The sequence below is a fragment of the Canis aureus genome, chromosome 2 (genome assembly GCF_053574225.1).
Source record: "Canis aureus isolate CA01 chromosome 2, VMU_Caureus_v.1.0, whole genome shotgun sequence".
NCBI classification, from domain to species: domain Eukaryota; kingdom Metazoa; phylum Chordata; class Mammalia; order Carnivora; family Canidae; genus Canis; species Canis aureus.
In genome coordinates this window covers 3,474,922-3,488,592 of record NC_135612.1, presented here as the reverse complement: position 1 = coordinate 3,488,592, position 13,671 = coordinate 3,474,922, and the positions used below count along the sequence as shown (strand labels likewise).

General features: G+C 36.9%; 1 protein-coding gene across 14 annotated transcripts in view; it reads left to right on the top strand.

The window, feature by feature from the left end:
• The window catches only part of FER (FER tyrosine kinase), a 434,062-nt gene that overhangs the window by 127,676 nt on the left and 292,715 nt on the right, over positions 1 to 13,671 (top strand). The window contains exon 11 of one of the 14 annotated variants that reach the window (XM_077861900.1): positions 10,125 to 10,263. The exons of 12 other annotated variants lie outside the window; for them this stretch is intronic. In XM_077861900.1, coding sequence (XP_077718026.1) covers positions 10,125 to 10,208 — 84 coding nt within the window. In that variant the 3' untranslated portion in view covers positions 10,209 to 10,263. Of the gene's footprint in view, positions 1 to 135; positions 988 to 10,124; positions 10,264 to 13,671 lie in introns of those variants that run through there. One more of the 14 variants, XM_077861921.1, reaches the window with a different exon arrangement.

Genomic DNA, 13,671 nt, shown 5'->3' with positions numbered 1-13,671 from the left:
CAATAAACACATTCAATTGCACCATCTAGAAATTCAGCTTCATTTTATGTAGTTTCATTAACTGTTTAGAATGCCTAGTTATAAATACTTTCCTCCCTCTCTTCCTCCCTTCTTTCCTCTTTTCCTTCTTTCTAGCCATTTTAGGTTGGTGGTTCTCACCAAGGCAGTAGTTTTGCCCCCCAGAGGACATCTGGCAATGTCTCCACATATTTTTGGTTGTTACAGTTAGTAGGTGCTATAGCGGTATCTGATGGGTAGAGGCTACTGATTCTTCTAAGCATCCTATGATGCACAGGACAGCCTCTGCCTCACACCCTCAACACAAAAGGATCCAGCCCAAAATATCAGTAGTGCCAAGGTTGAAAAAGCCTTAGCTATGTCCTTGGCTTTTTCTGTGAGTAGCTGAATGTAGTCCATAGATAGAACTATCATAGTTAATGATACTATAGCTGGTATTATCGTCATTTTTAGTTTATGTGGTTCTAAATAGTAAAATTTGATTGTTAAACATATTCCAGTGTCTCTGTAAGAAAGGAGACACTTTTTGTTGTTGCTAATAAAAACATTTGTTTTGCATTTTATACAGAACAATCTGAAGTCTGGATCATGATTTGATAGTTACCCAGGGTTTTACAGACAAGGTGTCCATCCCAGCGTGGTTCTGGGGATTGGAGGTCCACACAAACACAGGCAGGAGTTGTAAGGGAGGTAGAGGGCACAGTGGGAGTGTATTTCACTCCTTTCTTAAAGAAAAGGCAGTAGAGCATTCTGAGTCACTGAAAAACTGTGCAAATGGGGCTTCTAAAAAACAGACACTGATTTCTTGGGGAAGGGGCCAGATAAGGATCTCGATAAATTAAAGGACTTAAAAATGTGATAAATGTGAAAATATGAAATATTTAAATTATTGTGATTATTCCCATGTTTGTTATTAATTGAGCCATACTAATCTGTATATTACATTGTTGTGAATTATATTTCCCTTCTCTCTTTTACTGTCCTATCAGATAATAAAGATTTTCCTCTATGTACTAAGGGCCCTTTCTGATTCTTGATAATTATCTGTTATATGCATTCTTTCAGAGGAACTTCTGAAGCTTTTTCTTTTACTTGGGTTTTAAAAACCTTGGCTAGTAAATCTTTGTTCCCTGAGTGTAGTTTATAATACTTCCTTGTCTCCATGTGGGTGTGGAATTGGATACTTCAAAGCTTGATTCAGTGGCGGATAGTTTTAGAACTGACTACCTAATTTATTTTATTTTATTTTATTTTATTTTATTTTATTTTATTTTATATTTTATTTTATTTTATTTTATTTTTTATTTTATTTTATTTTTTATTTAATCTAATTTAATTTAATTTATTTATTTTAAATATTTTATTTATTTATTCATGAGAGACACAGAGAGAGAAAGAGGCAGAGACACAGGCAGAGGGAGAGTGTAGGGAGCCTCATGTGGGACTTGATCCCGGGTCTCCAGGGTTAGGCCCTGGGCTGAAGGCGGTGCTGAACTGCTGAAACACCGGGGCTGTCCCCTAATTTATTTTAATTAATTCTCTGTCACATGACCCATATTGGCATTATTATGACAAAACAAGATACTCAACTCACTGGATGATAGCATATCCTCATTTGGTAACTATGACTATAAACCAGACCTTGAAACTTAAAATATAACAGTTAATCAATTCTTACTTCTTTAGGAACTTGCAATCATTTGCAATTTTATCTTTCATAATCATTGAAGACAAAATTTTTAACAAATGAATAAATAATGTTTCATAGAGAACATATAGCCGTTTATGAGAACAAACTGCTTTCTAGCACTTTTAAACTTTCTCTTGTACCCATTATTAAGTGATGGTGAATAACACCCTGGAAGTTTTTACAGAGTGATGTGACTCATTTCATTTTATCCAATTTATTTTAAATAATTGAAATGTTAATCATGAACATATCTCTTCCTTGAGGCAGTGCCTCCAGTAATTCTTTAAGGAATTTACAGTGGAATGCCATAATATATGGAGTTTAAAATAATAAAATAACATTTTAAGAATCAATGGGTCATTAAAAAATCTAGTTGAATATCGAAGAATTGGAAGAACTAAAAATAAAACTATGGTATAATGGAAAATCTTGAAAATTTGGCCTAAATATTATTTAAGAGTAAGAGAGTCCATTAATTAACCCTTTTACAGGATCCTAATTATCGGCAGTGTTAACCAGGACACTTACTCTTACTCTTCAGTGGTGAATGCTTTTGTGGAAGGAGTGCCGTATGGTGCTACAGCCCATCTTAGTGATCTTATAAAATATTATACAATTTTTAAGGTGATTCAATGTGTAATCAGAGTTAAGGTTGTATCGTCAGGTTCTTAGATGTATTAATGTTTATTTTGGCTGTATTATACAGTAAGTATGACAGGCTGTTTATTTAAAGAAATCTAAAAAAATTGTGGAGACAGATAATATAATATATCTCTGTCAGGAGGTCATCCTTTTTTTTAAAAGATTTTATTTATTTATGAGAGACACACAGAAAGAGAGGCAGCAGAGACACAGGCGGAGAGAAACAGGCTCCCTGCAGGGAGCCTGATGTGTGACTCCACCCTGAGACTCCAGAATCTTGCCCTGGCCCAACCACTGAGCCCCTCCCCCCCCCAAGGGTCCCAGGAGAAGTCATCCTTCTTTTTTTTTTTTTTTAAACCTTGGCCTTATTTTGGTCAAAATACCAAGGAGAAAATAATATTAATGAATAGTAAGTATTGCACAGTACTTCTCTATTGTCTGGGCATAAGTATATTTCATTTATTGATTCAAAAAATATTTACTGAGCACCTACAATGTGTCAAGTACATTTCTAAGTGATTGAGATACCTCCGTGAATAAAATTAATAGAAAAAAAAGCCCTCTCTTAGAGATCACAATCTTTAGTGAGTGGCAGTTAATAAATAAGTGGTAAATTATATATTATTACTAGAAAATGATAAATGACAAGAAATAGAAACAGTAGAGTAGAGGGTTGAGTGTCTAGAGGTTGGGACAGAATTTTAAATTCAAGTCAGGATAGGCATCATTGGGAAGTTGACATTTGAACAAAGACTGGTAATGGAGCTATTAAATCCCTTAACTTCGGGAAAGAACATTTCAGAGGGTACACCTGTTGCAGAGGCTATTATGCAGGAGGATGTTGGACTATTCAAGGGGTGGTTAAGGAAGTCTGAGTAGAGGAGAAGGTGAGAGTATAGGGAACGAGTTTAGAGAAGCATTGGAGAACAGTTCTTGGGGCTTTGTGGACCATTAACTAAGGATTATAGCTTTTCTCTGAGTGAAGTGGGGAGCCCCATTGGGTTGGAGAGCAGTAACAGAGGGATGATGTGCTTTGACTTTTTATTTAAATGGATTACTATGGCAGAAATGTTAAACTACTTAAGAGGAACAAGATGGAAGAAGATTATTGCAGTGGCTCACGTTATAGTTTACAGTTTGAGCAAGGATGGGAGGAGCATGGGAAGTTGCAAGAAGTGTTTGGCTTCCAGATGTATTTTGAAGGTTGACCCCAGGAAATTTCCTATGGATTAAATATGGGATATGGGCAAGAATAGGCAAGGATGATTTTAATGTTTTTAGCAGGCAGACTAGAAGACTAAAATTTGTTTTGAGTGCATGGAAGGATTATACCTCGAGCAGCTTTGAAGAGGAAGAGCAAGATTTTAGTTTGTCTTTTTAAGAAAAACAAGTCATTGTCAAAATTTGGTATTTGGGCCACAAGTTCAGGAGTATGATTTGGACTGGAGATATAAATTTGAGGGTTGTAAGTTAAAATCATGTGACTGTATGCAGTCACCAAGTAAGAGAGAATAGAGAAGAAAAGAGAAAGAAGGATCGAACTTTGGGGCACTTCAAGTTAAGTGGTCTAGGAGAGGAGGACCCAATAGGAAACTAAGGGAGTAACCCGTGAGTAGAAAATCAAAAGAATTTGGTGTTCTCAAAGTGTTCCGAGGAGAAAGGAGTTCCAGAATTTGGGACATGCTGGGCTAAGACAAAAGAAGCCTTTGTACTGACTGCTGGAATTTTCTAAACTTTTAATATCCAATGCCTGGTAGGGGAAATGTAGCATGGAAGGCAGTGTCTCTGAAAATATTGACCCAATTCCTTTTCAAAGAGTGTCTTGAAGGGGCCACAGTGCAATGGAACATACTTTGGGAAATACTGAATTAGAAGATAAATCTTTCATAGCTGATTGGGCATTAAATGTGCTGAGAAATCTGTAGGAATCTTGAGTTGTTTAAATGTTCTATAAAACCAAGGATTATTTTATTTCATTCTTCAATTCTAGCTCTTCAGGGCAGAAGAATCTGCCTTTGGAGCTTATGAGGAAGGTGAATTCTTTGTTGGCTGTCCTTGGATAATGATGGAAATACCAGAAATTTCTAATCCCTGAGTAACATTGATTTTCCTATTTTTAAAATTAATTAACTTAAAAGCATCACTTTACTTTGTTTGTTTTTATCTGTTTAGTTGTAAGAAGATAAGTTTTCAGTCAGTATCTGTTGAGTTGAGAAATTGGACTTCCTTTTCATTCCAGAGCAACCTAGTTGTTTTACTTTATAATAGCATGTGCTATGCACAACGTATAATAATTTTTGTTGACAGAATCTTTCTTATACGTCAGATATATCTAGAATTGATGGTACTTCATAATGAGTTCTTACTTTTTAAATATGGTTAGCTGTTCTGAGAGATAATTGCCTTTACTTTGATGTTTCTGAAGTTGCACATTTTTAAGCTCTTTTGCTAGACTAATATGCAACGTCTATTTATCTTCTGCAAATCTTCTTAAGTTCTGCTTAGTTGAACAGCACTGTCAGTAAAATCCTGTTTTGTTATATTTGCAACCAACAAAATATCTGGTTTGTTTACTAAATATTGTCTGTCATTATGACTCATTAATAGTCCATTTTATAGTAGTATCTGATATATTTTCAATTTTATAGTTAAACTCTAAAATGGACTGATAACAGTTGAGATTGACAACATCATTGAAGCTTTATCTGTTTTCCTCATCGGGTACACTTTCTTTCTTGAAATACATAAGATCAATATTAATTTGAAGCCTCTTTTCATCAAATATATTGAGAAAAGTACCAGACAAAAAATTAAGAGACCCGAATTGAGCTTTGCCTCTGCTTTCTAACCACAGTCAGGTTTCTTAACCTTTCTGACTTTTCTTTTCCATAGAAAGAAGGAATGAATATATATCCACCTTGCCTGACAGGATTTTTATGACACTGAAATGAAATAATGTGTGTTATATATTATTGAAACACGTAAGATTTTATTACAGTTTTATTCTAATATTACACTTTGGTTCATGTATAAATTAATTAGTATTCATTGAGTTAGGTATAGATTGTAGATTTTCCTGCAGGATTATCTTGTGTATATCTTATTCATAAAGGCAAAACTTTAATTTCTCTGGATAGGTAGTACATGTACAGATATATAGGAGTCTAAGTGTCCTTCCTTGGTCTCTCCGTTTCCTACCTCAGAGGTAACATTCCAGAAGCATTGTATACAGATAAAAACATAAACGTTCATTATATGCCTCCTGCTCTTACAGAAATGGTAGTGCATAAAACAATATTGTTCTGTACCTTACTTTTTAATGTAATATATTTTAGGTATCATTTCATAATAGTGCATATACAGTTGCTTCCTTTTTTTTTTTTTTTTTCATTTGTTCAATCAATGAATTTTTGTTGTCAGGGGTAATGGTATCATTTTAGGTTTTGAGGAATAGTAGTGCACAAAATAAACATTTTTTTTCTGTTCTCCTGGACCTTTCACTCTTTAGGTACAAACAGTTCAATGTATATATATTAAATAGTAAGTATATTAAACATTAAACATATATGTATGTCAAGTAATGATTAGTTCTTTGGAGAGAAATAAAGCAAGATGGAAGAAAAAGAGTGATGGGATGTATTTTTATATATGGGGGTTATCAAGTCTTCACTGATAAAGTGGCATTTATGCAGAGATCTGAAAGAACTAAGGGCGCAAATGCTGAGACTGCCTGAAATGAGAATATTTCAGAACAGAGTGAGAGAGAATAACTCAAAGATGGGATCAGAGAAATAATAGGGATTTGGATCATACAGTCATGGAAAATTATTGTAAAGACTTTGATGCTGTTAGATATATGAGAGAACATTGAAGATTTTGAGCAAAGGAGTGACATATTTACATGGTTTTCAACCTTATGTTATTATAAAGAAAACTGGTAAATTCTTTATAATACTATTATGTATATAAATGGAGTTTGTGTGTGAGACACTTTTTAGAAGGTTTTGTGCAACTTTATAGGTTTAGATTTTACTCTCAAAATAAGTGTTTAATATCAGTGTTTAAACCTGATAACAATGTCAGTTATAGATGTTAATTATTATATTAACCTTGAATTAATATATTAGTTTTGTAGATTAATAAACTTTGCTTCTAGCTTTCCTAAGGCAGGAATTTTATCATGTTGAACCTTCAGTGGCTTTGTAGGCCATTAATATTATTGAATTATCCTAAGATCTGATACCTGAAGTATATTTACAGCTATATCTTATGCTTGATGTTTATTTAGTATATAAATTTCTAATATTTAAAACAATGAAGTTAAGAGATGGTTATGATTAGGTTACAAAAGCCTTGTTGGCTTTTTCAAATGACTCCAGTCAAGATTCCTTAACATTACTAATTGTCAGAGAAATGCCAATCAGAACCAGAATGAGGTATCACTCCATGCCTGTTAGAATGTCTTTTATTAAAAAGATGAGAAAGAATAAGTGTTGGTGAGGATATGGAGAAAAGGAAACCTGCTTACACTGTGGTGGAAGCTCAAACTAATACAGCCACTGTGGAAAACAATATTGGAGGTTCCTCAGAAGATTAAAAATAGAACTACCCTATGATCCAACAGTTTCATTTCTGGCTATTTATCTGAAAGAAGCAGTACTAACCTGAAAAGATATCTACACGCCCATATTCATACCAGCATTGTTTACAGCAGCCAAGAAATGGAAACAACCTAAGTGTGTATCAGTGGATTAAGTATGAAGATGTGGTATATATTACACAATGGAATATTGTTCATCATTAAAGAGAATGAAATCTTTTCCATTTGTGATGATATGGGTGGACCTTGAGGAATTATATGCTAGATGAAATAAGTAAGACAGAGAAAGATGAATACTACATGATATCTGTGGAATCTTTTAAAACAAAAAAAATGAGCTCGGGACACCTGGGTGGCTCAATTCGTGAAGTGTCTGCCTTCAACTCAGGTCATGATCCCAGGGTCCTGGAATTGAGCCCTACATTGGGCTCCCTGCTCAGCCTGCTTCTTCTTCTTCTTCTTCTGCTTGCTGCTCCCCCAGCTTGTGTGCGTGCTCTGTATCTCTCTCTTTCGCTTTCAAATAAAGAAATAAAGAAAATCTTTAAAAAAAAAAATGAGCTCATAGTTAACAGAGAACAGATTGGTGGTTGCCGAAGACAGGGTTGGGAAATGGGGGCACAGGTAAAGGTCATCTAAAGGTACAAACTTCCAGTTACAAAATACATAAGTACAAGGTATGTAATATGCAGCATGGTGATTATAGTTAGTAATACTCTATTATGTATTTGAAATTTGATGAGAGTACTTCTTAAAAGTTCTCCCTATAAGAAAAAAAAAATTGTCACTGTTTGGTGATAGATATTAACTAGACTTACTGTGATTCTTTCATAGTATATACAAATATTGAATCATGCCCGAAACTAATTATTTCTTCTTTTTTCAATTATATTTCAATTAAAAAAAGGATTCCTTTAAATATTCATTTTTCTTTGGTTCATACAAATGAAATTATTCATATGGGCCAATTGATGATGTTGGTGATGTTCTTTTGGGTTAGGTTGGATCTTCTATCCAGGAAAAAGCCCTTAAAATTTCAAAATGTTTTCAATTTATACCTTTGTTGCCTGGGCTCATATGCATATGCAGTATATATATATAGGCCAAATCAAGTAAATAGTTAAAAAAAAGTAGCTTTTTCATTTATATATGTATACATGTGTGTGTATACGTGTGTGTATAAAAACTACTTTTCATTTTCATTTATATGTGTATCTTCATAGGTAAATAGGCGTATGTGTATATATATTTCAAACTTACTCTTTAAATTATGAATTTCTTAATATCTTTTTTTAAAGATTTTATTTATTCATGAGAGACACAGAAAGAGAGAGAGGCAGAGACACAGGCAGAGGGAGAAGCAGGCTTCATGCAGGGAGCCGGATGCGAGACCCAATCCCGGATCCTGAGATCACACCCTGAACCAAAGGCAGCCACTCAACCGCTGAGCCACCCAGGCGTCCCTGAATTTCCTAATATCTTAGCACAAACTAATGGCCAGGGATTAATTAGCCCTAAAAGGGTATAATAAAAGAAGAAAGGCAAGAATTAAATATCTACTATGATTAATGAAAAAAGGATTAAACATTGAGATTCATATTGTTATTTAGGATTCCTCAAGTATTTTATGATCACTTAGTACATGAATATTATCTATGGGTTTTTTTTTTTTGAAGGGTGGGTCAAAGATAAAATAGATTTAGACTTTGCGAGAGGGTTTGGTGGGGGAGATGGAACAGAAGAAATCAATTAATAACTGAAAGTTGACTGTATTAGTGAAGAGTTTATTTGCCTTTATGTGAATTTTTACCTCCCTCCCAACCTCAGTTTCTTCATCTGTAAAATGTAGTTGGTAATAGGCACCTCATAGCATCATCGGGACTAAAGAAATGCAAAGGCAGAGGCTTGATATAGAGCTCCAGACATAGTTAGGGTGCTCAGTACACATTTTGATTTTGTTCCTTTTCTTTCCTCTGTCTTCGCCATTTCTCTTTCTTTACTGTCTGTTCCACCTTTGTCCCCATTTCTTCTCTTCCCTCCTGTACCTGTTAAACACTATTAAGCATTTCTATGAATATTGTGTCATGTACGGAGACAATGGGGTTAATAGACAAAAATCTCTGCACTCATGGATCTACATTTAGCAGGCAGAAAATGGCAATAAACAACTGATTAACAGGAAAACATCAGTTAAGTGCTGTGATGAAATCAGCCATTAACATTCCTGAGGCTTTAGCCCTCAGCCCTTGGTTTTCAATCCTTTCTTTGTAATCCTGTATCTGTGGCCTTTTCTCCCCTTTCTGTCATTATTTAAACAACAAATGATTACTCCTAAATCTACATTTCCAAGAAAATTGGGAATATTGGAATATCAGTCAAGATAAAGATAAAAAATGAAAGCAGAGAAATTCAGTTCACACAAAAAAGGGTTAAATGTAATAAAGCATTTAAATTTATTAACAATTTCATTATTACTAGATTTTCTTCCTCTGATTTTTTTCCCCTCCCAGATTAACTGTTTACTTAACTCATGGACACACTATGAACTGGCATTCATTCTATGTTAGTTAAGAATTAAAAAAAAGGGGGCAGCCCTGGTGGCTCAGTGGTTTAGTACCGCCTTCAGCCCAGGGTGTGATCCTGGAGACCCGGGATCGAGTCCCACGTCTGGCTCCCTGCATGAAGCCTGCTTCTCCCTCTCCCTCTGCCTGTGTCTCTGCCTCTTTCTCTCTCCTCTCTGTGTATTCTCATGAATAAATAAAATCTTAAAAAAAAAAAAAAAGAATTAAAAAAAAAAAAGAATTAAGAAAAAGAGCAGCGCCCGGTGGCTCAGAGGTTTATCGCCACCTGCGGCCCAGGGTGTGATCCTGGAGACCCGGGATCGAGTCCCACGTCGGGCTCCCTGCATGGAGCCTGCTTCTCCCTCTGCCTGTGACTCTGCCTCTCTCTCTCTCTCTCTCTGAATAAATAAAATCTTAAAAAAAAAAAAAGAATTAAAAAAAAGATTTTGGACTATTACAGATTAATGCAGATACATTGAGAAGACAAAATTTAATTATCTAAGAAAAAATATTTAGTTACACGGCTAATTCGTCATAATAACTGAGAGTAATAAAATTGCTGAAAATTTCTGGGGCACCTGGGTGGCTCAGTTAATCATCCGATTCTTGATTTCAGCTCAGGTCATGGTCTCCTGGATGCTGGGATGAGCACGTCCCCCCTTGGGTTCCATGCTCCACACTCTGCAGGGAGTCTACTTGAAGGATTCTCCATCTGTCCTTCCTCCCCACACACTTGCTCTCTCTTTCTCAAATAAATAAACCTTAAAAAGTTATGAAAAATTTCTATTTATAAATGAATATAATTTTTTGTTTCTCCTATGCTATAGTTATTTTAAACAAAGCCACTTGCAAACACCTCAGTAAATGAAGGCGAGTATCTGAGAGGCCTGTAGATTATCATTGAGAGTGAAAATGCCTTGGCTTCATTTATGCTGTTATTAAAAATACCTCATCTCTTACAAATATTTTTTTCTTATAATAATATAGGGATGCTGGTGCTTAATGCAGTACCTCGTGAAAAGTAGATGCTCAATTAACTTTTCTCCAATATGCCTGATGTTGCAAAGTGAAACAAACCATCAGTGGTTAGATTCCAGTATTTAGTAAAAAGCTAGGCTCTGTCTCTACATGTTCCAGTATATAAGCACCAAACCAAACACCTACTCAGTTATTGTAGAAGGGCAAACTATTCCAGAATACGTTTTAAAAGTAATAAAGTTTTTTTTTTTAACACTGATAGAAAAAAATGCAGAAAATTAGACTCAACTAGTATATTTATTACTTCTATATGGACAAAAAAATTCAGTATTTTGTGTTATTTAAGCATGGCCAGGATGCACTTTGTTCTCGAAAATGTCTTAGCGGTTCAGATATTTAGTGTAGTGATAACAACCATTTTGGAAAAACTAGTTGACAGTACCTACTAAAGATAGACATACGCGTACCCTTATCCCAGTGTGTCCACTCCCGGGCATAGGTGCAATAGACATCAGTACGTATACGCCTCAAAAGACATGGACAAGAATATTCACAGGAGCACCCTATTTATATTAGACCCAAACTGGAAACTGCCAAATGTCAGCAGTAGAATAGATAAATTGTAGGATATTTACCCAGTGGAATATTCGGTAGTAATGAGAATGAATATATTGCAACTACATACAGCAGCGATGAATCTTACATAATGTTTAGTGAAAGATACCAGACATTACATATTTTGGGATTCCCTTTATATGGAGTTCAAAACGAGGCCAAGCTAATTCATGATACTACAAGTTAGGATTCTGGTTACCCACTTACCCTTGACAGTGGTTATGCCTTGGAATTGGGGGGCGGGGGTGACTAAAAGACACACAGTAGTGTTCTGGAGAACCAGAATGACTTGTTTTTGGATATGTCTTCTGGGTATAGGGATCTTGTCAATCTGTGAGAAGTTCATAAACTATCCTTTTGATATTTGTTCCCTGCTCTATGTATCTTGAACTCCACCTAAAATTTTCAGGGAAAAAAAAAATGTGTTCCAGTTTAGCATGGGCCTGGTATGAAAGCACGCTCAACTCCGGATGTGTGTATTAGTTTTTGTTCTGTGTTAGGTTGTTTATGGCTGTCTTTTCAGATTACTTGGAAGGAGTGTGAGGGGTGCTTTTAAAATTACACAGGCCGTGGGATCCCTGGGTGGCTCAGTGGTTTGGCGCCTGCCTTTGGCCCAGGGTGCGATCCTGGAATCCTGGGATCGAGTCCCGCGTCAGGCTCCCAGCGTGGAGCCTGCTTCTCCCTCTGCCTGTGTCTCTGCCTCTCTCTCTCTCTTTCTGTGTGTCTATCATAAATAAATAAAAGAATAAATCTTAAAAAAAAAAAGATAAAATAAAATTACACAGGCTGTGAGACACCTGGGTGGCTCAATGGTTGAGCGTCTGCCTTTGGCTCAGGGCGTGACCCCGGGATCCTGGGATCTAGTCCCACGTCGGGCTCCCTGCATGGAGCCTGCTTCTCCCTCTGCCTGGGTCTCTGCCTCTCTGTGTCTCTCAGGAACAAACAAAAATCCTTTAAAATAAATTGCACAGGCCGCCCTTTTATCTTTTTGTCTCCAATTCCCTTCATATATATATATTTTTTTCTTTGGGGGCGGGGGCCTGCATACCTTCCTCTCTTCCTTTCTCTTTTCTTAAAGGCCATAGTTAACTGTGATGTCCCCTGAGAAAGCATGGTGTCTTTCGGGTCTCTTGGGTTGAAAAGTTTGAGGACTCTTGGGCAAAGGATGTTGCTCTTTTGAATTCTGCAGCGTGTTAAGCTTCATGAGGTGGTAACAGGTACCCCGGACCCGGGGCTCAGGAGCAGGAGAAAGCGCGAGGCCCGGCGGTGGGTGGCGCGGGCGCGGCAGCCACTCGCTGAGGCGGCCTCGGGCGGGCTGTGCTGCCGGAAGGCAGGTCGGACATTGCTGAAAATGGATTTAGTCCATCTCACAGTGTTGCCCAACCCTGGCCCTTCCCTTCGCAAAAGTAATCTTGCTTGAGAGAAGTACGTGGACAAAAAGAATAGAGGAGAAGGCGAAGGAAAGGGTCTTGAAACTTTGGAAAGGAGCACTGGCTTCTGGGTGCAGCCGGGACGTGAGAAGGCCCCAGGGGCCAACGCCAGGAGGATATGGCAGAGGCAGGGCCCTGGGAAGTAATGGAAAGAAAGGAGGCTGGAGATTAGGAAGGGGGCTGGCCTCAGGGGCCGAAGGACCAAGACCAGGACTGGTCGGGGTAGAAGGTCAGGCAAGAGAAAGGCTTAGTTGTCTTTTGAGATGTTTAATTAATCCAAGAGTCACTAGAATCTTAGATATTCCAAGGAGTCAGAAACTACTGAAACCCTGGCAGTTTAGATGGTTTGTGTTCCTTTTTTCATTTCTTTTTTTTCCCAATTAGATACAGTCTTCCTGGAGCCAGAACATCCTTCTTATCCCACAACATAGTTTTGTAGTTTTGACTAGGGGATAAATCAGGCTATTGTAATAAAAATTTGCTTTGGGAGGGAATCCCTCTTTCTTGCCATCCTTTGTCTCCTAAGCCTGTTAAGGAAGACTCACGAAGGGAAAAAAAGAGAGATCTGAAGAGGAGAGGACAGGAACGAGAGTAACAGGTGAAGGGAGGAAGAAGATAAATAGGGGTAAAGAGGATGGAAGGTAAAGAACATGCAGAAATAAGAGGTAGGTCAAAATTGAAGAGAAAGGGGACTAGGAAAAAGGAGATGGCACAGGAGAGCACATGAATTTAAAATAAATTAAGAGGATTCCTGGGTGGCTCAGTGGTTTAGCGCCTGCCTTTGGCCCATGGCATGATCTTGAAGTCTTGGGATCGAGTCCCGAGTTGGGCTCCCTGCATGGAGCCTGCTTCTCCCTCTGCCTGTGTCTCTGCCTCTCTCTCTCTCTCTCTATGTCTATCATGAATAAATAAATAAATAAAAATCTTAAAAATATTATTGAACCAAGCTAATTTTAAGGTGTCAAAATTTTTGCTTTAAAGTGTTCAGTAAAATCTATCAAGGAATACGATTTGTGGTTCAGATACTTGGTAAGATTCGTTCTCCTATTTGCAAGTTTTAGGTCAAGAGCCAATTTTTTTTTTTTTTTTAAGATTTTATTTATTTGAGAGAGAGAAGGAAAGAGCACGAGTAGAGGGAAG